The sequence below is a fragment of the Neopsephotus bourkii genome, unplaced genomic scaffold (assembly GCF_033783945.1).
Source record: "Neopsephotus bourkii isolate Nb327-2 ecotype Australia unplaced genomic scaffold, CSIRO-AGI_Nbou_v1 NB_1634, whole genome shotgun sequence".
Taxonomy (NCBI): domain Eukaryota; kingdom Metazoa; phylum Chordata; class Aves; order Psittaciformes; family Psittacidae; genus Neopsephotus; species Neopsephotus bourkii.
The window spans coordinates 8098878-8124244 of NW_026902109.1; the positions used below are offsets into that span (position 1 = coordinate 8098878).

A 25367-nucleotide genomic window follows, 5' to 3' on the forward strand; every position below is an offset into this window, starting at 1 on the left:
AAAATGTTTTGTTGCTGCGTATAAGGAATAGTTTTTCAATGTATTTTGTAAGCATTTTTTTTGTTTTTAATATGACTAACAAACTATCCTGAATTCTTGTTTTTGCAAGCATCTTTTATATTTGGCACAAATGAGGCTAAGTGCAACTCCTCTGAAGATGTAATTATACTGTAATAAATAATGGTTTCTACTATTATAGAAATGTTGGTGAGGTAAAAACCAACTGGTAGCAGCATTTTATAGTGTAGATTGCAATGTCATGGTATTTTTTAATAAAGTTTATTGTTATCTTACCTAGAGGTTAAAAGTATATGTTTTTTCCCAAGTTTCTGAAATTTGATGATATCTTAGTGTATAATTTCTAGGCTACCAAAAATAGCACATGCATATAACCAGTTGCATTTATCTTATAATTCTGTTGTCTATTTACAAATTCAAATCTTTGGGGGGCTTTTTTGTTTTTGTTTGGTTAGTTGGTTTTGTACATGGATAGCTGTTACTCTGCTGATTTCGTCCTCCCCAGTCTCATTTTAGCAAAACGATAAGCAGGAAGGAAAAAGCCAAGCAAGACCATAGATTAATCTTAGCATTTGTTCACAACTGGATTCTTAAAGTCCCGCAGATAGTGTTAGAACTGAATTTTATTTCCATTGACCTGTGTGTATTATATGTGTCAAGATAATTAAGACAGTGGTAAGGGAACTGTTGCAAATGAACTTAGTTTTTGCTTTGCTAGTGAGTATTAGTCAGGTATATTGTTGGAGTACTTGAGTTAAATCGCCAGAGAATCACCAGAGGATAGTAACATACTAGGTTAACCTCTTATGTGTTTTTTCCATTCCTTTGATTAGTCTTTCACAATTATAAATGAGACTATCTGTTGTAGCTTTTCTTATGAATGTGCTTGCATGAATAGTTATTTAAAATAAAAAATGTTGATGAATTGTAAAATATAAGAAATATAATTATTTTATATAAAATAAAACGAAGTATATGTTAATCTGTAAATGATTCTATGATTCTAATTACTCATTTCCTCTAGCATTTTATAAACTTTTTTTAAATAATGTGTTTATTATTTTGTGAATTATTTAAAAATACTCTATTAGAAGTTGTTCATAGCATAGACTGTAACTTGCTGCTTTGTCAGCCTGTCATTTGCTGGTGATCTGCCCAGAAGGGACAAACTGCTACTTGTGAATTGAACACAGCTGTGTGTTGGACAGTGTAAGCTGAAATATTTGCTATGCTAAGGAGTCAGAAGCCTTGAAATTTGACTGCTCTCACAACTAATAGCATTTAAAAGGAAGGGGGAAAAAAAAGGCCAAGAATTAAAAAGGCAAAACCATTCCAAAAAACAACCAACAACAGTAACCAAAAAAACCAAAACAACCAAACCCAAAGCCAACACAAAAAAAAAAAGCCAACTAGAAACAAACCAATACCAAATAACTGCAAATTATAAAATTAAACCTAAGTAAAATTAAATTATCTTTCTGTAGTGTGGTAAAAGCAATTTGGAATTCTTGGTACTCTTACCATTTAAGACTGCTGTTAGTTCTGTATATTTTGGTTGCAAGTAACTGGTGACTATAGGAAAAAGTAAAAATTGAATTATTAAAATTTCATTTAACTTAATTTTTTGTTTTCTTGCATCTGGACAATCTCAATGTTTCTCTGCAGTTTAGTGAAATTTGTAAGAAATATTTCTTATGGATTAAAAAGCAAAAAAGATACCTCACAAAGAACATATATAAGTCTATTGTTGGTTTTTCCCTTAATTGATCCTTAGCATTTGAGCAGCAGTTTTGTGGGTTTTGAAGAGTTGCTGTCTGAGGCTTAGAGTTGTTTTAGACAGGTTTTGAAACATGCTGCTCTCATATTCTGAAAATTCGGTGTTAAGCAGTGAGGTCATTGGGTAAAGATACTTCAGTCTGAGAACCTGAAAAAATATAAAGTAAAATATTTGTTTATTTTGTATGTAAGGAGGTAGCAGATGGGGATGGACAGAGAGGGAGGTGGGGGGAAATAAACCCTTTTACACCAAGGAAATAGGGTTGTGATATTCAGTGACCAAAAAAATAACTTTATTGTCGTTTGATATCACAGTGATTAGTCAGGACATCATGGGACAAACCTGAGAACATATCACAAGAATAAACCATCAGTTTGTTCAGTCTGTGACTTGGCTATGCAACCTACCTCAACCTTTTGAGGCTTGAGTGCCACAGGTTTGAGTACTGTACATAATGGCTCTGTGTGTGTGTTCGTCATGGGAGGTGCTTCAGGACGCAGCTGTGCAATCATCTTTTACATCTTTGGTTATTATTTCTGTTCCTACTTGCTGTGCTTAATTTCAGAATTCATGGCTGTCATGGCAGGGGAAAGAATAGTTTTGTGTAGTTACAGTTTTTATAATTATTATTTAATTCTGATGGCTGTGAATTCATTTTGTATTAGTTAGCACAGTAGCAAGTGTTGCTTTTTTAGTTAAGAATTCCTAGCTGAAAATGTTTTGGCTGTATATTTTGATATTGCTCAGACATTATTTGAATGGATACTAAAGGAAACAAAGCTTTTAAAATCACATAGCATCACCATTCCTTCCTCGGATAACACATTTGAACACAATGGCCAATTTGTGCTAGATTTTTGTGCAAAATCATCATGCTTTGATATAGCTGCAGCTGTTCCTCGAGCTTTGTGAGGAAAGGCTGTTCATGACCCTTATTTGGACACGGTACATGCACTGCAACAAGGGATGCTCTCTTGTCAGGGGAAAAAAAAAAAGAGGGAAAATTCATGGTGGCAGAGGTCAGATATTGTAACTGGTATCACAGAGAGGTGATATATCTCCATCTTTGAAAGCAAGTTTGCAAGGGAGTTGTTTCAGCAAGTAATTTGGTGTATTGTTCTTGGTTGTATTCTCTAATAGGATGATGAAAATGTGTCGCTCCAGGATATTCGATCCTCAGTTCCATCAAGTCCAGAACTGCAAGAACCTGAGACAACTTTTAAGGTAAATGACACCAATTTACAGGATAAGAGATACAAACCTTTTTGTGTTTTAGAAACTCAAACCAAAAATGTGTATAACTATGTAGTGTTTCTTAAACACTTTAATCTTTCCAGTTTTGTTGAAATGGGTTTATTTGACCTTTTAAAATACATATTTACAAATGCTAGCACAGTTTAAATAATTAAAATAGCTTACATTTTGGTGTTTGTAGCAGTCATGTGGGGATTAACAGTGTAACTTCTTTCAAAAATTTTCTGCCTACTTGGTAAGTGATAGAATTTGAAAAGACAATTTTTACTTTAAAGTGGAATCCTACAATACTTACTCAGTTACTTACTCTATTTCCTTACATTTATTGCAGACTTCAGTTTGAAATATCTTTATTCTAAAGTAGATTTTTCTCTGAGATAATTCAGGTATTGCAGATGTAACCAATGTGAACTCCATAGTCAAAGATGAGTTTATTTTTTTAGAATGGGTATTAAAGGGAGAAGCAATCACAATGGATGTTCCAAGAAGTATTTCTTTTATGGTCACGGACTTGTAATGTCATGCTTTCTACAGTGGTAAGCTTTTCTAAGCATTGCTTGGCTCATATTGTAAAGTCAGTATAGAAAGATCACTGATCCCGCACTTATGCGAGGGGAACAATACTTGCTGAAGAGCCAATGGAATTGGAAGTACTTCTTGAAAGCGAAGAACACTTATTTCTGTTTGAAGGTCATCTGTGCAAAACCTGTTTCAGGGTTTAAGAGTCTTGCCAAAGCTATAGATCCATATACATCATATTTTAGCAACCCTGGTTTCTATTGATCATGTTAACACTTAGGCTTTCTGTTTTCTTTAACTGTTGTCCGGTATATTTATTTTGCTTTGATTCTACAGTCATCTCCCTCAAGCTATTAGAATCTTAGTCTTAATTCCTACAGGAAAAAGTATTGTTTTTTAACTCCTTAACAAAAAAATGCTAGGATTAACTGACGTTTTGAGTTGTCACTTCCTTAATTGATATTGGGATATGGTTTGAAAAGTTTCACATCAAATCAGTCTGGGTGTTGTTCTAAAGCAGTAACTAATAAAATCTTTGGTGAAACCAAAGTAGTAGATGTATTCTACTAGACTGAAGTATGTCCCTTAAATTATAGTCTAGCCATAATGGCACAGTTATAAAATACATTGAAATGATCTTGTGATGAAAAAATGTAAAAAAAAAAAAAAAGGGGGGGGGTGGTGGTGGAATCACTCGTGCATATTTACCAATTTTTTGACTTCTGAACTTTGCTACTATAAAAAGGCTTCAATTTTTAGTAGGATATATTCAAATCAGTTGTACTGCTTTCATGCAGTAAATGTACTTATGCATATGTTTCTAAATGATTTTTTTTTCTTGTTTCTGTTGATTTATATTAATGATTTTTAAATAGCCATTCACTTAACTTTTAACCTGCAGTGTATCTTCTTGTTGGATAATGAGAACTTAGGTAGAGTTTGGTGGCTAGGGATGTTCATCTACCTGATGCCAGTTGCTTGTACAGCAGATTACTTACTGTGTGAAAAATACAGTTAATTTACTTTGAAAATCTAGTGAGTCAGCTCAACTCAGTCTCTTACAGAGACTTCTAGTCAAATTTCATCATTATTCAGGTTATATGCCTGCAGCCCATCTCGCCACATGAATAGGAAAAGGAAAGCACGTGCTAATGTTACTGCCAGTCCTCCGTGAACATCTGATGCAATATGTCCTGTAGAGGTATAGATTTAGATTGTCTAGCCCTTATAGAAACCCCTGTATTGCCCACTGTTCTATTGCAGATGGATGATCTGCTGAATGAGATCAGGCAGCTTAAAGATGAACTGAAGAAAAAGGATGAAACAATCAACCAATTAGAGCATCAACTTGTAAGTATAATGCTCACTGCTTAACAAAATCCTAAGTGTGCACTGCAGAGTGTAACTTCAATAGGTAAATTCTTATGAAGGATTTTAGAAGGCTGGAAGTCTCATTTTTTCTGTATGTTTGCATTATAGCAAAGGTAGATTTGGGTTCTGTTTGGAATCACCTCACTCTTCAGTCTGAAGTTTCAGCTAACAGACTGACTGTACATTTCTAGTGTGTAATTATTGAAAGGCAACTTAAAGAGTGTGGCGCTTCAGAAATTTAAGTGAATCAAAAACACTTTCCAAAAATAAACATTCATTCTAGATAATTTCTAAATATACTTTTGGAAAAGAAGCAGTTGTACAGCACTGTAAATACTAGTTTTTACAGTGTACTTGTGCTGAACTGTCAAGTAATGCGTGGTATTTGAATACTGGGCCTTGAATATGCTTTTCTAAGAGACTTATTTTCTAACTAATTCTCCTTTTTTTTTTTTTTTCCCTTTTTTTTTTTTTTTTTCTTTTTGGGGGTGATTAAGGCTACTAGGTCTAACTGCCAGAAAGACAGTAAAAAACCTTCAGGGGCACCATGCACATATGCTGATAAATTTACACAAACCTCCTGGAGGAGGAGTTCTGTGAGTAAAACATGCTGTTTCTTCCTGGGTATGATTTTCTGCATTTCATTCCTCAGTTCTACTACTTTTGCTTTAGCACAGGTTGGCCTTGCTTAAGAGATTCTGTGCTGTCTGTGAGACTGGTATCCTTCCTGCTCTTCATCTCTTGCATTTTTTTGCACCCCTTTTATTTAAACATTTATTACAAATATTCCTTTTAAAATAAGAAGTCTTCTCTTAAAATAGTCTCCCATTGCGCTATGTAAGTTACAGTCACTCCAAGCTGTATATCTAATCCTACATAACATATTTTCCTGTATCCTCATTTTGAAGTCATATGTATGTGTATTTGTGTTTTTATTGTTTTTTTTTTCTTTAAAGTTTCATTGTTGGCATTCTCACATTTACTGGGGAAAAGCAACAATGTGTTCTAAGTTTCTGTCCGTAAGTGTAAAAAGAATGGTTAATCTTTTATTTTCATATTTTTAACTTTTTGTTTTTATTTTTATCATTTATTTGAATAACTGGAATCATTCAAAAGATAATTGTTTGAAAACCACTTTGACAAAGGACATCTTCATTCCCATATTTTGTTGCATGGGTCACATTTGCTTCATGTATCTTCATGGAACACTACTAAAATACTTAAGATGGGGGAGGGACAACATATTTAGTATTAAATAATAATAAGGAATTAGCTTCGAATGATAAAGAAGCGTTTTGTCAGTTACCAGCAAATAGTCTTTGGATCATGAAGCTACTGCTCTAGCTAGAGAATTCTAAGAGGTTTCTTTAAAAAAAAAAACGCTTAAAATGGGTTAGATATTTGTTTCTTTGTTTTTACCCTGCCTTGAGTTATTTGTTGTAAGGTTGTAGTACAAATAAATTACCTCTGATATCCTTTTGAAATTACTCTTTTAAATATGTAGTGTTAAAATAAACACCACCATTCTGTATGTTCACCACTTGCTAGCAAACAGCATTATCCTATTGACACCACACTTTCCAACAGTCTTCTGCCTGATAAGAACCCAAAAAAAGAGATCATAATCTTAAGTAGCTTTTAGTTTCCTTTGACACCTCTGTTTCAGAATGCACGTGTAATGTCTTTGCTTATCCTGTTTGTTTCTGTTTTCCTGTTACTTTGGAGCTTTGGAGCTCTTCTGTTGTTTCTTCTTCCCATCCCAAGCTTTTAACTTCACGTATGTGATATTCATTAGCAGTTTTTTTCTTGTGGATATTATTACTAGGTTAGTGGCTATTGTTGTTTCCATGTTCCTTTTTTTTTTTCCTCTCCCATTTCCACATAAATTCAGAAGCAGATTAGTAACCACTGAAAGTTAGTTGCAAAGTACAGAGCATCAGTTTGAGCAGCCTGTAGTATTAAATGATAAGACAGAGATATATTGGGAGAAGATGGGGAATGTGAGTTGAATCTTCAGTAAAAGGAGTCATTTAGCCCAATTATCTGTTTTCGTCAGGTTGCTCAATATATTTCTTTAACGTTATTCACTAGTTTTGTTTAAAAAGACACTTTAGGTTAAGGGACAGGTGATTTTTTGTAGGTTTTTTTTGTTTTAAATCCTCTATTGTATTCATGGTTTGGTGTGTGTATGCATGTGGGTACCTGTATACACATACATATGTATATGATACTCATACCTGTGTGTGTAGGCATATGATCATTAGATGCACATTATAAACATCTTGGTATTTTTATCTACATATAAAGTTTCACTTGAAAATTGCTAAAGGAATCAGGAAAATTCAAGAACTATTGACAAATTTTCAAAATACATTGCTTTTTCAGGAGCTTTTACAAAGAAGTAAATGATACCTGAAAAGTTTTGGGGGGAATGTGTGGGATTGGTTTTATTAAATGTCTTGTTTGTATAATTGCAATTTTTAGGGTTTCTGTAAGCAAATACAAATTGATACGAGCTCCTTGATGTGGGATTTCTTAAAGTAGGACAGTGGTCTTGCTGTTGTAGCCAAGTTTCAGTTCTTGACCTGAACTTTCTGGTTTTACAGTTTCTCTGCTAACAGGCATTTATGTATTTTTATGCTTCCTTGCATGGCTTAATAGGAGGAGAAATATAGAAAAAAACTTGGCATGAAATCATTGTTGATCTGTAACCCAATGATATAAAATGTTACTTGCAACAGAAAGAAGAGACAGTTGGCTCTATTTTCTTGAGGTTTGAGTACAATACGTGGGTTGTACCTAACTGTACCTAACTGTATAATTTGTACCTATGTAGATTGTACCTAACTGTACCTAACTGTATAGTTAGGTTTACCTAACTGTAAAAGTTAGGTTTATTGGTCCTAAATGTAGTATGAATCATGCAATGTAGTTAATGTATATGAAATCATGAAGTTTTTATACAGACTACAGTTTTGTAAAACCAAATCATAATTGAAGTCTTGGCAATGAGAGAACAGCTCCTTTGAAGCTTTTATAAGCTTTTTTTGCTTCTTTAAGCTTGGTAATAGTTATCAAAGATGATGAATATGTAACTATTTCATAATTTCTTATAATTGTTGAACTGACAGTCACTTTAAATGATAGTGAATATTAGGAAGTTAATTTAGTTTGGTTTTCTACCTTCCAAGATTGTGACAGTTACCAAATTCTAGCAGAGCTGATAACTGCATGTTGGTTTCTGAAGCCTTGATAAGTGTCTAGGAACACAGAGTAAATTACTGTTTCAAGAAATACTTTAAATGGATCCAGAAATGTGCTTAACAAACATTAATATGTAGCGCTTCATAAAGAATAGATACTAGAATAAACTAGTAAATCAGCTACTAAGGGATTTCTGTTAGGAGTTTAAGACGATATGAGTTGCAAGTTAATGCAATTCTACAGTCCCTTTGAAATAGCTAATACTTCTGATCACTTCATGACTCTCCCAGTAAGTAGACAAGTGAAATCATTATATGTACTCTTTAAAAAGTCATCTTCTTGTCTGTTTCTTTATTACCAGATATTTCTAGAATATTGCCCATTCTGATGTGATTCTCTTTGGAGACCAGTTTTTAAAAATACTTTTAAAGTTGTGGTTTTTTTCCTATTTAAAGATAAATATGTACATAAATAGAAGCTATGCAACTTTAGGGTTAATCCTTGAAACTGAATACTTATGTGATAAAACTTAGGGGCTGAAAATAAATGTCAGTTAATAGTTAGCTACATATTGCCTAGATACTGTGTCTGTTACATGGTGTTTTGGAAGTAGTGTCCTCACAGTCTGCTCAAAGTTTGTAATTTCAAACTGCTTATATAGACAATGAAAGAGAGAAGCATTATTTTTAGTTAGCCATCCTCAGGATAAAAGCTTGACAAGTATTCACTAACAAGGTAGACCATGATGTTTCTAGAAGAATTTCTTACGAAAGGATCTCTTACATGGAATTCACTTCCAGTAAATGGATGTCAATCACTTAACTATCATGGAAGAAAGAAAACAATACCAAAACCAGGAAGAAGGTATTGAAAATAACTTACATTGACCTGAGGTCCAGTTCCTTAGCAAAATGCAACTCCTCCTAGTTCATGGGTGCTCTCTTATGCCCTGTAACAATACTTCAGTGTACAGGAAAAGCAGATTTTTTTAACTTCATACTTGACTAATACACAGTGATGAGAATAAGCTTCGCTTCCTAACTGTTCATTCTTTTCTGTGCTAAAATGACAACAAAAAACATCAGTTCACATGGAAAGCATATATATTCTTTGCTACACTTCTTCATACTTCAGCACTCAGATATTCTTTGCCTTCCACTTAGCTATTGTTCCAGTTTGTCATTCCAAAGCTTTTTATGGTGGTTGTTTTGATGAATTTTTGGTAACACTTTGGGAGTCTTTGTATACTGTTGTTGTTTTTGGTTTTAGTATCTCCTTCCACCTTAGCATTGAAAGTCCTATATTCTTTGACCCTGCAAATATGAATTTAAACTTCCAGGTTTTGAAGCCTAGTCACTGTATTAGTGTTTATGTTCACATTTAGACTAGGTTTCTCTCACTGTCTACTATTCTGCTGTTTTCTTGCTGATCCGTTATAATGTACATTCTTGGTGAGACAGAACCACAGCTGGACAGAACCACAGTTCATCTGTTTCTTTCACTGTTACAGTGACTGAGCATAACATGTAGGCACATACACAGAAGAGAGGTCTTTTGAGCCTTTCACAGGTAATTCATGTTGGTTAAGTATAAACCCGCACGTAAGACCTGTTTTGGTTTGGGTTTATTTTATTTTATTATTTTATTTTATTATTTTATTTTATTTTTCCTGAATACTTCAAAAAAAGACTACTGCATATTAGAACTGCTCATTCATAATCCCTTTCTGGGTGTTAGGCTTAGCAATAGGAGACTGCTACAAAAACTTTTGGTTTTTGTTTTGCATTGTATATCATTCTAGGTTTGTTCATGATGTGAAGCTGTAACATTGTAAAACAACTGGATATAAGATGCAGCAAAAATCAGCTCTTGCAAGTGCTCAGAGGTTCCATATGTATTGAAGAAAATGGATCTTTTCTGTTTGTTCCTGCAACAGAAAAGACTTTTAAAGCAGTAGCTGGTTAGGATATTGGGAAAAGAGCAAATTTCTGTGCACCAATAGCCTAGAAATCTTGTCCTTTTCCGGCAGAAGCTATTTCTTTTGTTCATGTGGTTGCTTGTTCTAAGGTTGAGGCTTCTTCATAGCAATAGTAAACTCTGGCCTTAATATCTTCATAGTAGCCATTAAAATAAAACAACCCTCCAAAAACCTGCCACCCTCAAGCTTCAGAACTTTTGTGGTATGTTTAGCAGCATTTCTACAATTCATCAGGATCTGTGAAGAACATTCATCATTTTGTTCTGGTTTGTAGGCTGCATTATTTCAGCTCCTGTTATTTTTCCACTCCCAAGTCTCCCATTTTGCCTGATCATTAAAATTTTGAATCACTTCTTCTTTGGGATGTTTTTGTTATTTAACAATTCTAGCATTTGGGAAATGAGATCAATGGGATTTAAGTTTAGTGGCTGGATACACATAACAGCTGTGGGGGAGGATCTGTTCTGACTGCTGTCTTATGCTAAAGTGAGGTTGGAAAAACTTGCATCAGATTAGGCTTCAGAACCCAGAAGAATCCCATCAAATGTTTTGGGGATATTTATTATACAAGCTGAGGTAAGTTGCATTCTCATCTTTCAATTCTAACAGAACTTGCTTATGAGTTTTATAGACTCTTTAATAAGCATAAAATAAATTGACATTCAGGTTTTTCTTATATTTAGGAGGAAACTGCCACATTTTCTGTGTGTTTTGAATACCTACCATAATCTGAAGAGGTGTGCTTATTAGTGTGTTTTTCTTTTTTCCTCTTCTTTGGATTTCTTGGGAACCTCCGTTCATATTTGGCTAATGAAAGGGGGTGGATGTGACTTTTTTAAAGGAGAAAGCTTTGTAAATTTCCTGGGCTCTTGTAAAATACTATTAAAAGTCATCTTTTCAAAAGCCAGGCTTATTTGCAGATACTTACCTCTTAATGTGATGTGTCTGTGGGATCAGTAAAACCCTTATCATTTGTGAAATCAGTGTAAATCTTAACAACCATCTTAGTAAATTCCCAGTGCTGTATTTTGTGGTTATTATTTGGTTCAGTTGATATTGATTTTAATTACCTTAATTTATAAACAATTAAGCAGTACTTGTTACGATTTTATTTTCTTATTATTACTTTTTTTTACAACTAAGACATCTGATATTTATTTGACATATGCCTTTATGGAGCAGTGTAAACTCTCAAGACATCTGCCAGAGAAAGAGCTAGCTGTTCTTCTCAGACTATAGAATATTCTTCAGCAATCAGGAAAAGGGGACTGAGCTGTGTCTGGAGAGCATTTCAGTCTATCTGACAAAACACTAAAGGAGGCTACTTGCACTTTCTTCATTTAATTCTCTAGTCAGGGTAATGATTAAATATCATGAAGAAAAGAACTATTGAGAAGATTGTACTTAGTGTGGGGCTTTGAAGTGCCAGTATGGTTGCTTAAAAATTACTGGAATATATCAAGACATCTAAATATTTCTGTGCTTTTACAATAGTATCATATCTGCTATGTAGCGCAGCTGGTTTGTACTTGTCTTAATCTCTCTTTTAGAGAAGAGGAAGGGAGAGGATGTAAAATTTTCCCCTCTTTCCTTAATGCATTAAAGTTTTCAAAGAACTCTGTAAAGAGCTCATTGCCAACTCAAGTCTCTACAAGATGAGACCTGTGATGATAATGTGCTTTTTACTCTCTGAAGATTCAGTTATGTTTAGAGAATGGAAATAATTTGTTGTTCCTGACATAATTTAGGAGGGAATGTGAGCAGGCCTGAAAAATGCAGTGTTTGTTTGTACAGCACTGAAAATATGAAGCTTTTGTTAAAGTCTCATCAATCATTGATTGATTAATCTTGTTCAGAGGGATATTGCTGTATTTAACACCTACTTAGCTGATGGAACATATTATATCATTTTGTCATATAGCTTGACTGAAGCTAGTACTGCTGTTCTTTCATGCAGCAGTCTAAAAATTGTGTTGGTGTTAATGGCTACTGATGGAGGGCTGTAAGAACATGTTAGGTAATCAATATCCGTCTAGATATAATTGGATTCATTTAGGATTTTACTCCAGCGATTGTTTTATGTCTGCTTATGGAGAAGAATAAAGAAGCCTTGTCAGATTTGTTATTCTTTTTAACTTCCTGTTCTAGCTTAAAAAAACGCTGCCTAGCAAATTCCAAGACTTGCTTAAATGCATGTGTTATTTTAAGTTACATTTTAGTAGTGCTGGCACTTGGAGTAGTGGTGGATAAAAACTAACTAGATTAGGATAACTGGAACATCAGTGTTTAAAATTCTCCTAGGATAAATAAATGCACAGTATCTCTTAGTGGAAATAATATGGTGCTTAACATTCCTTTAAAAGAGGTGTGGAAATAAAATACTTTCTTATTGTTTGTCCAGCTCTGGCAGTATGATCTGCAGCAGATATGCCAGTAGAGAAACTGGAGAGGAGGGGCAAACTTTGTTTCTGTTGTCTTTGATACAGGTGTTCCTTCACATATCTTATGCCTGCTGTCTGAAAGTGTAGCTATAACTGGTTGGTGCTGATACCTGCTTGTTACTGATAGCTAGGAGGCAATGGCAGTTGTAAATGTTAGCACCAATGTTCATAAAAGCAGAAGTTTTCAGCTGCTAAACAGTGAAAGGGTTATAAAGACTTAAACCTGTCTTGCTTAAATAGAAAATCAAGGATGTGATTTAAGAAAACAGTTGCAGCTTGGATAGGTTTCTTTTAAAGACCAAAATGCAAGGAAAGCAGTTATACATTTTTATGTCACCCTCCTCTTTCACATTCAATAATACTAACAAAATATGAGTGGACTCTAAAGCAGGAGGACTTGCTAGAAAATACTTCTGTGCATTAGAAGCTGTGTGGTTTTCCAGTATATTAGTATTAAGCAACTTAGTACTTGGTGAGGCATTTTGAAATCTGTAAAAATAAAATTTTTAGCATGTGTTTTTAAAATGAAAAGCTCAGCTCCTATACTTTTCCCTTGAAAACATCTTTAATAGAAATGGGTGCATATCTGTTGAACAAAGATGGAGGTATTCTGTAAGATTTCTGACTAGTTTAGGACATCATAAAGCTGCTTTTTTTTTTGTTTGTTTGTTTGAGCTTCTGATCTTCAGTAGTGTGTAGCATTTGTATTAATGAAGTAGAGCAACTGGGAAATACAATGATACCTTTCTGAGGGAAAAGGAAAAAGAAAAAGAATGGTGTGGCTTTTTGGTGTTTTGTTTTATCCTGTTCTCTTTTTTTATTATACTTCTCCCCCTCTCTCTTTCTGCACAGGGTGGGTATTCTGCTCCCTCCTTCTCTCCCTGGCAGGGCTCATTCCAGGGCATCCCTCGGACTGTTCCACCGCACCGCAGACAGAGTGAGTCTGTACCTCTCACTCATCTCCCTCACCGTGTTCCAGTAGAAGCTTCCCCTTTGCACGCACTGTTCATCTTGTAGTATCCTCCTTTCTCAGGCAGATTTACAGGCGTACACAATAGTCTGTGGCTAACCAAAATGCTTCCTTCAACCAGTGTATAAACATCTACAACTTATGTCTTTATAACAGTTATTAAATGCTGACTTACGTCAGCAGTTCTTCAGGCAAACCCGAATAGGCCCTTGTTTCCAGTCTTGTCTTACCATAGTCTTGCTTGCTGCATTTTCCCTTTATTTTCAGTGGCTGTATTATGCTATCCTGTTTGTGTATGTGTTCTGTTTGCTCATAAGTCTGCACATGTGCACATGTGGAAATATTTACATAAATGTCATGAACATACATAAAAATATTTGTGAGAAAGTGTTTTCATCGCCTCTCATGAGAAGTTTCCTTAACTTTTCAGAACGGCTTCTCTAAAACTAATTTCCCCTCCTGCCCGGTATTTGTTGTAAAAAGGCTTCTAATACATTGAAGTGGCTGTTGCAAAACTTGCATGATTTATTAACATTCCTTATGTGCTAGCTACATTGTGGGCTGATACAAAATGCATTTGTTCTCTTGGCTTGGATCTGCAAAACAAAAGACAATTGCTGATTTAAAAATTGTATGCTTACATAGACATAGAGAAATGGTAAGTCTGACTTTGTGCTTTGGTATTGCATTATAAATAATTGTTTGAAGAAATATAACTAGTTTGTAAAGCTAAAGTTATATTTTTATAATGTACTGTAATTTGAGAATTACAGTTTGTTTGGCTGCCTAGCAATGACCAAGAGTGTATTTGGACAAGAAATAAAGGAAAAGGTAAAATTATGGAAACAAAGTAAGATTTCCAGTCTCATTGGAGATCTGAAGAGTAAGCTGCACCTTGGAATACCAAGCTTATATATATTTCAAGTAGCTATGATCCTAATTCACTTCAATTACAAGGAAAAAAAAAACCACCCAAAACAACCCCACCTTGTATTTTGTATATTGTTTCAAATACTCTCTTGATATTTCTGTGACAATGTTCATTTAAACAACTCATCAGGAATGCACAGCCTGTCTCATAGGCTTTTCTCTATGCAATGGAGGGATGTGCTTCGTTTCCTGTAATGTTCAATGTGGGAATCTGTGTGCTGTGTGTTAATGAACATAGAACCTGTAAGATCATCTTGTCTTCTGCTTCTGGGTAGAGGCCAGCAGTAGTGCAGCCTGGCTGTTTTGCTGTCCTGTCAGCAGAAAGTGAGTTTTAAAAGACCAGTTTTAGACCTGAGGAGCATATGGATGTCATGGGTTTGGGACTTATTGATCCAAGAGTCAGAATGGGAGGATGGTGTCACAGCTGCTAGATGCGTACCCCTGGGTGTCAGTCACATAATTCACATCAACTGCTGTACTGAAGAAGAACACTTCCCTAATTTCTTAGCAATTCTTTGAGCCCCCACCAGTCACTCCTCCAATGTTGGAAGCAGCTTCTTTTTCAAGGGTTCTGTGGTCAACTTCCATTACTAAAGGAGGTTGGATTTTTTAGTATACATCTTACACATTACATGTGAGTAATTACTAGTAAAGGAAATGAAGTAAACGAAAACTAGCCCTTGACTAATTAACCTAGACTAGTTAGCCTATTGCTTAGTGTAATAAGTATCTCCTATATCTGAGTATTCCTAGCCTTTTTCTTTAAGTGTTAGGTTTGATCAAAAGATACAGAAAATAAAATATAAATTAGGAGGTTTCTTGGACATTTTACTGACACTCTTGCAAAATCAATGATTTATTGCTGTGTGAAGAGTCCCATAAAGTAGAATATTACTGGAATTATCACTAGCATCCTTCTTTCACATTACCTCTTCCCTTGGTTAAGTAGTTTTAGGTCTGCTGGTTTTTGAGCTGTATGGAATGCCAGATGTGGGGTTTTAAGACAAGAACTGAGATGAGTATTGCCACTGAGCATAGGAAAACAGCCTTAAAGTCAGTGTTAGTATTCCTTTGCAGTAGTATAACAAAGGTGATGGGAACATGAAGTAGTCTCAGCTTTTGTTTGACTGTGTTTTCTGTCTGGAGGTCTTGAAATTCAAGGGTTTGGGGGTTGGTTTGGTTTTTTGGGTTTTTTTTTTTGTTTGTTTGTTTGGTTTTGTTTTTGTTTTTTTAACCTTCTGGATCTTGAACCTAAGATACCAGCTGCTCTTGTGAGTACTGCAGGTTTCTTCCCTGTGTTGTTGAAAGCTGATGGATACATAGATCACTTACAAACACTGTAGATTTCGAGGGTATAAATCTGTAAACTGTTCATACTGCCATATATAAACAGCTAAATATTAATTAATTACTGCTGAACAGACCAGTTAATATATCCCTGCTATGTCATGCTACAGTACTATCATATGCTTACAATTCTTTTCTATTAGCACCAGCTACAGTGTTAGCATACCTACTGTTTAAGTTACCCTATGAATTTATCACTGTGCTTTGTTAACACACTTCAGAACTGTATGTATATTTTGCACTTTTAATAAGAATTATTTTTTAGTATTTCCACTTTATTGACTTCATGTTGTTTCAACAGCCTTGGAAACAATTCTGCATTTTTTATTTCATAAATACTTTCATAATAGTACCTTGCTTCTGTCATTTTATCAACAAAATTGTGTGTGGTTTTTATTCCTGTAATTCCCATAAGTGTCTTGAATTCAACTTCCTTTATTTTTTCTCTTGGTTATAGGATACAATTTGATGATCTAGCAAATTTTCTTTAATACAGTTTAAAGCTTGCATTTGTATTTTGGAGCTTTAATAGAGCAGCTCTAGAAACACAGCATTTAGAATACATATTGTTAGGCCCCTAGCCCCAGGTGCTTCTCCACACAGAGACACTGATGAAAACTCTTTTGTTACTCAAGCACTGCAGTTGTTTACATCTGTGCTTACTGTGCACTTCATGAATAAATATTTTGTCTTTTTGTATGTAAGCAATTCTGTCAGATGACACATAGCCAGCAAGAAAGCTGCTTGCATGCACATTGACTGTAAGTCAGGTCCAGGCTTTGCTTTCTCATGGTTGCTTTTTGTTTTGTTTTGTTTTGTTTTGTTTGATTGGTTGGTTTTTTTAAGGTACCTTGCTTAGCATTGTGAAATGTTTCCAAACATTTAACTAATTCAGGTTCCACGCAAGCTGTACAAAGTGCTTGTGTTATGAGAACCAAAGTAGTTTCAGAATATTATCTTGGAAGTTCTATGACTTGGGTTAAAAGAGTGACAAATTGTTTAAAATGTCCTGGAATTACTGTCCCTTATATGTAATTATTTTTGCTCTGAGAAATCAGTGTTCAGCTATATGAAGAAATTTCTTTTAAGAAAAGCTCCCTTCTCCCATGTTGGGTAGTTGCAGATTGGACTGAAAGAGAAATGTCTTTTATACCTAACTAAATCTATATTTGCAAACAAAACTTTTACATGTTGGTCATATTTGTTGGGGTTTTGCTCCTGTATCTATCTATGGATGAAATGCCTGCCTTGAAGTTATGTATTTCTTTCAGTAATTTTTCCTTGAGAAAGACAGTATTTTTCTTTAAGATTTCTATACAGATTATGCAGGAAAAAAATAATGCCATCCCATATTACCATTTTTTTTTAGTACCCTCATCCTGTGGTGAATAGTGCTTTAAAATAAAAAAATAGGGTTGTATTGTATCACCCCTTGAAGTTACAGTCTATACTGTGGAATCCTATTTTACAATGTTAACCGTTGGTATAATATAACTAGCTAAAAGGGAGGAAAAAAATGATCCAAAATTAAGGTGTTGGCAAATACTACAGATTTAAGGTGGGAAATCATGGTGTTTGTCAGAGGTAGAAAATAAGAGCTTTCCCATTTGTCCTTTCTTTCTCCCATTTAGCAAGGGTGTGTCTTCAAATGGAGGCCTGTGAAGTAACAGCCTATCCTGTGCCAGTGCAGTGAGATAGGGGGTTTCAGAACTGATCAGAAAAGGAAAAACCTATGTAGTAGGGTTTGCGTCCCTTCCTTTTACCTCATCCCCTATATCTCCCTTCCAAAAGGAAACCATATTATTTTGGAGTCTGTTCAAGGGCTGTGAGTTGTTAGGAAGATGGGCTACTGAACAGTATGGGCCGCATGGTTAGAATCTGTCATGCAGTGTATCTTATGACATTGTTAATTTTAGATATCTAACATGTTTGTGTGTGAATGCAAATATTTTTGATGTATACAGTTATACACATGAATTTTAGTTACAGATCTAAACAGTATTTAAAACTTATAAGAGATAAACTGTCTTAAAAGACTTGAAGTTGTAAGAGCAAAGCTTCTTCCGTGCAGGTCTTGCTATAAATATAGTCTGTACTTCATTATTTAAACACTATTGCTACCTTTGTTTCTGGAACGTGGATTAAAAACCAATGGGGAATATGGTAATTGCAATTTAAATGGTGAAAAGTTCTGTCATGGCAACTGCTCATTTGTTTTGTCTTGGTCCTCTGACATCATTGTCCTTGTTTTTTTCTTGTCTCTGCTTTCCCATTATGCTATTGGCAAGGAGTTGAGAAGTTAGTCCATTACTTCTGTGATAAAGCGTGGTACAGTACAACTTCAAATTTCTTCTCATCTCCTCCTCACGCATTTTCATTGGGTTGTTTTATTTTGCCCTATGCATGATGCATGTCTATTGGAGATGTGCATGCGGTTCTAGATTTCTCATTGCTTCACTTCCCTCTTTCCTCATAATACTGCAGGAAAAAAAATATCTTTATTTTATTCTAGAGAGGTATTATATAGGGAATCAAGCTGGGAATTCATGTTAGACATACAGAATAACCAAAGCAAAATGGAAGAGAATCTTAAAGTAGTGATACTGCAGTAAATATCCCTGTCACGACCACATTGATTTAACTTCTTTCAATATATCATACTTGTCTCTGTTTCCCAAGACAAAGCTAACACAGTCTCAGTGGTTCAATAACTGTGTGATAATGGCAATCCTCTTGGTGGATATGTTGTTATTTTTATCTGGATGATGTGACAGCCAGTTCAGTTTGAGATTTACTTTATTTCTCTGAAGTAAATGTGGTAGGGACTATAATTTAGTAATTTTGACTGGTGTATCAGTACATCCAAGTGTTTGGCCCTCTTACCAGCACAGAAATGTCTGTTGCTTTGTTATGCAAAAAAGAAGCACGCACACAAAGTGTTTTGTCTAATGTACTTTCAATTGTGGAAGAACTACTTTTCTTCACTTATGTTATGCCTGAAACATTTGACAGTCCAACTTTACATTTTAAGAGCATCCCAAAGAAATGCAGGTGTTTGTCCACCTGAATATTTTCTTTATGGGACAAAAATAGAAGTCTGGTTAGCATGGCAATCTACAAGGAGTCATGGTCTGTCCCACCCTGAAATATTATCAAAAGCACACTCAGAGACATTCAAATTATAAACTTTGAGACTTCCATGAAATAAAAGACTGTGCCTAGAAGGTGGAATGCTTCATCTTTCAATCCTTCTTCCTTCTTGAAATGGAATTCACCAAGTACTAGTCCATGAAAAAAGTGTATATAAGGCAAACATAAGCTGTGGGTGAAGATACTACAGTTTTCGTATTGGATACCTTGCGAACTTTTGCTTGTGTATTTAGGATGTGGTGGTGTTCAGCTTTCAGTGTCATCTTGAATGTTAACACGTGTAACAGTTTGAAGAGATTAAAATCTGCAGTTGTGGTAACTGGACAGACTTTGACTAAACAGAAATACAAAATTAGAAAACAATACACTATGTAAAACAACTTAGTAAAAATGATACCAGGGCATTAGTGTCCTCATAATTCTGAGCAGGTAGCTGTTCCCTACCTTTGAATTGCTAAATTCCTGGATATTAAGCTGCTTAGACCCTTCTAGGCTATGAAGAATAACAAGGAAAATATGTATTTGGCTATTTTTATATGTAAAAATGAAAGGTTGTGCACATTGAAAAGCTGAACTGTTACCTGTTCAGAAGAACTCAAAATAACATTATCAAAAACTTACTGCTTTGCTGTATTTCAGTTGGTTTTGTATTTAACTCAGTTTTCCGTACAAATCTAGTATCTGCTGTACCTTAGAAATTTTTCATTTTACTGATTAGCTTAACTAGGATTATTTGATATAAGGTTAGGATTTGTAATGCTCAGATAATTATCTGCATTGTTTGAAGACTAGCATTTAGAAACCTTTTATAGGTGAGAGGGAGAGTTTTCTGATAATTATTTTTACATATTAGAATTTGATACAATACTGTTTGCTATAAATGTACTAATTTTAAACTTCAAGTTTGATTAGAAAATTTTTCTTGAGTATTTTTGTGGGAATCAGGCATATGTTGCTTTGGTTTCTGCATTCATTTTTAACAATTTTGGTTTTGAAGGTGAGGTCTCAAATAAATCATTTTGCTAACCTCTCTCTTTTATCTCCTAAGCTGGAAGGATCAGGACTTCTGTAACCCCTACATAAATACTGAAAAATGACAAAAATATCAGGAGAATTTAGGGGTATTTTAAGCTGTAACTCTAAATATATGTATATTGAATTATTAATTATGTTCAGCAATATCTTCACCTAGGATTGCTCAGTTAAGCTTGTCCAGGTGGTGTAAGGAAATCACAAAGTTAAGCTAATTTTGGTCACATAAGGAATGGTGTTCTGATACTCATTTGACACCAATTTTGAGGGGTTTATTTTATTTTTCTTCTCCTCCCTGTTTCCAGAACAGTCATATTCTGACTGCTCTTGCACTTAACCTGTCTAACATCAGCACTTGCTGATTGATGTTAGTGGTCCAGCTTAGGTGGTAACTGTGCTAAGAGGTAGGACTGGTATATTCTAAGGGGAAAGCCACTAATCAAAAATAGCTTGGAAAATGTTGGTATTTCTTTCATTACCATTAAATTTTTTTCTTGATGAAGAATTTTGAGGATTCACTTTTCAGAAGTAATCCTGCCAAGGAAAAGATGAAAAGTTTAAAGAATCCCCAGACGTGCTATTGTGCTAGAAATGTAACAGGACTCTGGCATGTATAGCTATCATTACATTCTTCCTGCTGATCCTAAGAGCTAAAAAGACCAGCCAAAGGATTGGCTTTCTCATTTAGAAGTTGTGAATAATTCAAAAGAGTGGCTGAAATGTCATTTTTGGTCAAATCTCTTAAAGAGAAACATAGATTTTTTTTTTTTTTTTTAATTGACTACATTTCACTAGTAAACAGATACAAGCCCATGTACATCCAGTAAATCAGCTGGTAAGAATTCAAGTAATTTAGGGATAAAACTGGCTTGTAGTAATTTGCTTTCCCTCCTTTATAAAGAAAATGAGAAATTCATCCAAACTTGAAACTTGTTAAAACTATGGTTTGAGTTTTAATAGGTTTGGGGTTTTGCCATGAATCAGGTTTTTTTTTGTTTCCTCCAAGACCTGTATACAAGTTGGAGCTCTGTGTTTATAAAGCTAGCATACATATTAATATGTACAGTCTTTTTACAGGGAAGAGTAAAGAGAAAACAGAAATGATCCATAAGAGGTACTGGCAGTTCTCTTGTCTGATACATGTCTGATTAGATTTTATCTTCACATAAAATGTAAAGTCTTCATTAAGTTATCTTTATCCCTTGGCTGTCAGTGCAGTAGTGTATGATCTCTAGCTTCACATGTGCTCTGTTTTACTGCTTTGCTGAAGGTGGTTTCTTTATCAGCCTATTTGAAATCCATTCAAAATAATGCACTTGCCTAAGTCTAATCAGTAGCCTAATTACATCGTAACTGTATCAATTTTTCTGCCTTCAGTAACACAAGGAAGATGAACTATAAATTCATGTGGTCCATTAAACTTCTTTCTTGCTCGTACAGCACAGAACACTGATAAAAGGTTTCGGATAGTAACTTGGGTAAGCAGTGAAGAGAAAATACAAGATGGATACAGTGTAATAGCCATTGCATTTGCTTATTAAGCAATTGAGTCAGAATTGATCAGTACTTGTGTGCCATTCTTAAGCTGTCTTGCAGATTTAGGTGAAATCATCAACCATGCCTTTTACATGTTTCTTTTTTAAAGCTAACCAGTTTCTTTTTTTGTCTTCATTTTGTTGTGTATTTCAGTGCTGCTATAATTTATTCCACTGAAGTTACAAGTCACATTTGTACACATCCCATGAACCATCACATTTTGCCAAAGTCAAAGTTTTGATTTTAATAAATCAGATATACAGCCTTTATCAAGCATCCAGTCAGCGCACGTTGGAGTCAAAATATTATATGATGTTTTCTTGGCCTAATATATTTTTGTATTATTTTCTCTTTAACAGCCTCAAGTACTACAGCCTTCCAGCAGCCTTTCCAGTTCCACAGACCTCGCCCAGGGAAAACTAATAAAAATGCCACATATCGAGGCCCACAGTGAATATCCTAAAGATGGTCTGCATGAAAATAGTAATCATCAGAATCAAAATGCTGCAGATGTCTCTCTCACAAATAGCCTCAATAATGTAAACTCTTTAGTGAGCATACAGTTAAGCATGAAAGATGAGAATGCATCATATTTGGAAAATTTGAAGAACAAAAACACTGAAGACCTTGGAGAGGTGACTAGTAATAAAGCAAGTACATTACTGTCTCATTCCTGTTTTCAGACCTCCACGCAAGCTGATGCTAAAGAGGTACAGACTGAATTAGCTCTGAAAGGTCAACCCTCATTCACAAACCAGGCTTTTCAGCCAAAGACTTCAAGAATCACAAAGCCCCCAAAAGCTTTAGTGCCTCCTACAATGGCTGTTCTCGCACGATCTGCAAACCATTCCGCTGCTTCCAAGGAACATGAGCTTCTACCATTATGTAGTTCAGCTCAGCTACAGCCAACATCTGGTCAGGATAACCTAAAGGGTAAACAGAGTCAGAAAGTGTCTAAACTTCGCCCACCAACTACGTCCTTTGTCAAAAGTAAGCAAGTGAGCAGTCAGAAATCCACACCAGTATCCACAGAGCCTCAGAACACCTGTTTGAAGACTAACATCCCAAAGCCACCAGTACAGAGAAAGGAAAACATTCAAACACAGAATACCAGTTTGCATTCTGGGGATAGTTTGTCCTCTAATCGGCATTCCCGCCTCCCTAAACCAAAGACACACTGAGAACATACCTACATCTCATTGAATGATGCCATATATTAAACTACTATGTTATGACTGCCTTTGAGGCTGTTTTATCTACAGCCTGCAAATCCTGAGTGAATATTAAAAGTAGCATCTTTAATGTTTGCTTACTCATCCTGATATGTTCAGAAGCTCACGTTATGACCTGTGCAGCTTCTCTGTATTGCAGATCTGTATTAAAGATTGTTATTTCACAGTGTTCTGAGGAATGAAGCAAATACCGAAGTCTGTGGTGGCCATGAATACCAGAATGCTGCACTGTGTATTTCAGGATGGCAGAAATAATTTCTTACCTCTGTTTATTTGAGTTATGAGACAATGAAATTACTGTTTGTTTTAACTTCTTGGTTCTGAGTACTCACTAGGTTAGAGCAGTGGAAAATCAGACTTGCTAGCAGATGTTTTACTGGCCATAATTCTGACTCTGTATTGCAGAGGCCTATGCAAAAATCCTTGTATTTATCTTAAGACTGACATATTTAATGTTATTTAATCTGATGGGTTGGGTGGGTTGTGTTTTGTTTTGCTGTAATCTGAAGTTGCTCTGTTCTTTATTTATCCTGTTTTCACTGTTCACAGACAATAAGCAGATTTCACAGGGTGAAGTGAATCTTCTCTCTTAAACATCATCATTTATTAAAATACTGTGGTATGTTTTTAGTCTGTTGAATAGACACATTACTGGGTAGATTTTTGAAACGCAGTGCTAAGGATACTTGTGCAAAACCTTCCAAAATATGCTCTTACAAATTGATAAGTAGGGAGCCTCTGGGAATGAGCGGTCCATAACACCTGTGTCAAGGTTGCACAACATACATTTTAATTAATGTTTTTTAACTTTAATTGTACTACTTGTATTTATTGTTTTTTGTTTAGCATTGAAAGACTCTGAAGTACCTGACTTGAATTTTGCACAAACTTTGCCATATGTGTAAGAATTTGAAACTATTTTACAGAATAAAACTTGTATGGAAAAGCAACTATTTATAAAAATATAAACCCCACTTGTTTGCTTTGAGCAATCCTATTATGTTCTAGTCCAGAGCTGGTACTCTTAAGAGTTTGTCAGAGATGTGTATTTTGGGTTGTTTTTTTTGTTTGTTTGTTTTGGGTTTTTTTTTTTTTTTTTGGTTGTTTGAGTTGTTGTTTTTTTTTTTGTAATTTCTGAAGAAATGTATGATAACTGGGAAGGAGCTTTTGGGGGAAATAAAGGAAAAATAAAAAACAAACCACAACAACAAAAAAAACCCCACACCAACCTGTTCTCTAGGAGAAATATAATTTCTGAAAGTGATCTGAAAATACATGCCCATTGTGGTGCAACGGTGGGACCATGACATTTGTGCTGTGAGTTAAATATGTGCATATCCAGTGAAGCTTTCCAGACACTTATTGTTATGTCCCATCTGCAATTCTGGCTTCTTTCCTCTGGAATATTGCTAATTGGTTTGGTTGGGGTTTTTTTTTGTTTGTTTGGATTGTCCCTTCCCCCACTTTTTTTTTTTTTTCCTGTTCTTGAATTGGTTTTAAAATCAGTGGTAGTAGGCTCTTGCAATAACTTAGCTCAAAACTGGTTCTTGGACAGCATATCATGTCAGTAAAAGAAACGTATTTTTTCTAGGCTTTGGCTATGTGATGTTGAGAGATAGCAGTATTTTCTTTGAAAGAATTAAATTGACTAGGTATAGCCACTCCATAAATAAATTCAATTATCAACTTCTGTAATATAAGCCCTTTAATTAGGGGTATCCTGATGGACACCTTAGTTGGGGGGGGGGGGGAAGGAAAAAAATGTAATTCTCACCAGAATTTCTTGGTACGTAATTAATACCCAAGAAAGTTTTTTGATTGGTCACACTGTAAATTGTTTTATCTAACAACTAAATGGAAAAATTAAAAGCTTGGGGGTAAAAACAGGTATGGAGGAAGGTCTATTTCAAAACATTATATCAATCTGAAATAAGAGACCTTCAGGACTTTCTGCTAACTGGGGCAAAGACAATGCAAGCAAGAAGTAACCAGGGTAACGTTACAGTTGATACAGGGTCAAATTAACTACAATTCAAGCTTGCTGTAACAATTATTCTCCAGGAAAAAAAAAATCCTTCCCTGAAAAGCATTGAATTAGATGGCTTTTGCTGTAAGTATTTACTTTCAATGAGAAAATAAAATGGACTTTTAGCTGGTCTTGGCAGCTAACTGCGTTTCTTGCAAGTTTAAAACTGCTTGAGGGAATGATCAGACTCCTGGTTTGTTTTCTGGTCCATATTTCTATGGAAGGTGGGATTTTTTTACATTTACTTTCCTTGAAGAGAAGCTGATTTTATTTTTAGTTTTGTATGATTTTTGGTAAAAAGGTTATTTTCACTTAATGCTATTGACAGATGTTTCACCATGAATTCTTTTGCTTCTTGTTCTAGAAGTATCAGCAGCCTGAATTAATGATGTTAAATTTTTATGTTTACATTTAAAAGTGTAGATATCTGTCTGCACCTTTACTGAAAATTAAGGAACGAAGCAAAGAGATGATCAGTGTTTTCATAAAAAAGATAGTTTGTAATTATTATTTTTTTCCAGAAAAACAAAAATATATTTATTCTGTTGGTGGTTTGTTTGTTTGGTTTTTGGCTTTTTGGGG

General features: G+C 34.8%; 1 protein-coding gene across 6 annotated transcripts in view; it reads left to right on the plus strand.

The window, feature by feature from the left end:
* Positions 1-23709, plus strand: part of CCSER2 (coiled-coil serine rich protein 2) — a 67657-nt gene extending 43948 nt beyond the window's left edge. For 2 of the 6 annotated variants that reach the window (XM_061374081.1, XM_061374082.1), the window contains exons 7-12: positions 2936-3019; positions 4832-4918; positions 5437-5535; positions 13415-13499; positions 18098-18137; positions 21887-22091. In XM_061374081.1, the coding sequence (XP_061230065.1) occupies positions 2936-3019; positions 4832-4918; positions 5437-5535; positions 13415-13499; positions 18098-18137; positions 21887-21950 (459 nt within the window). In that variant the 3' untranslated portion in view covers positions 21951-22091. Of the gene's footprint in view, positions 1-2935; positions 3020-4831; positions 4919-5436; positions 5536-13414; positions 13500-18097; positions 18138-21886 lie in introns of all 6 variants that reach the window. The other 4 variants (XM_061374083.1, XM_061374084.1, XM_061374078.1 and 1 more) reach the window with 2 other exon arrangements.
* Positions 23710-25367: the final 1658 nt, after the last annotated feature.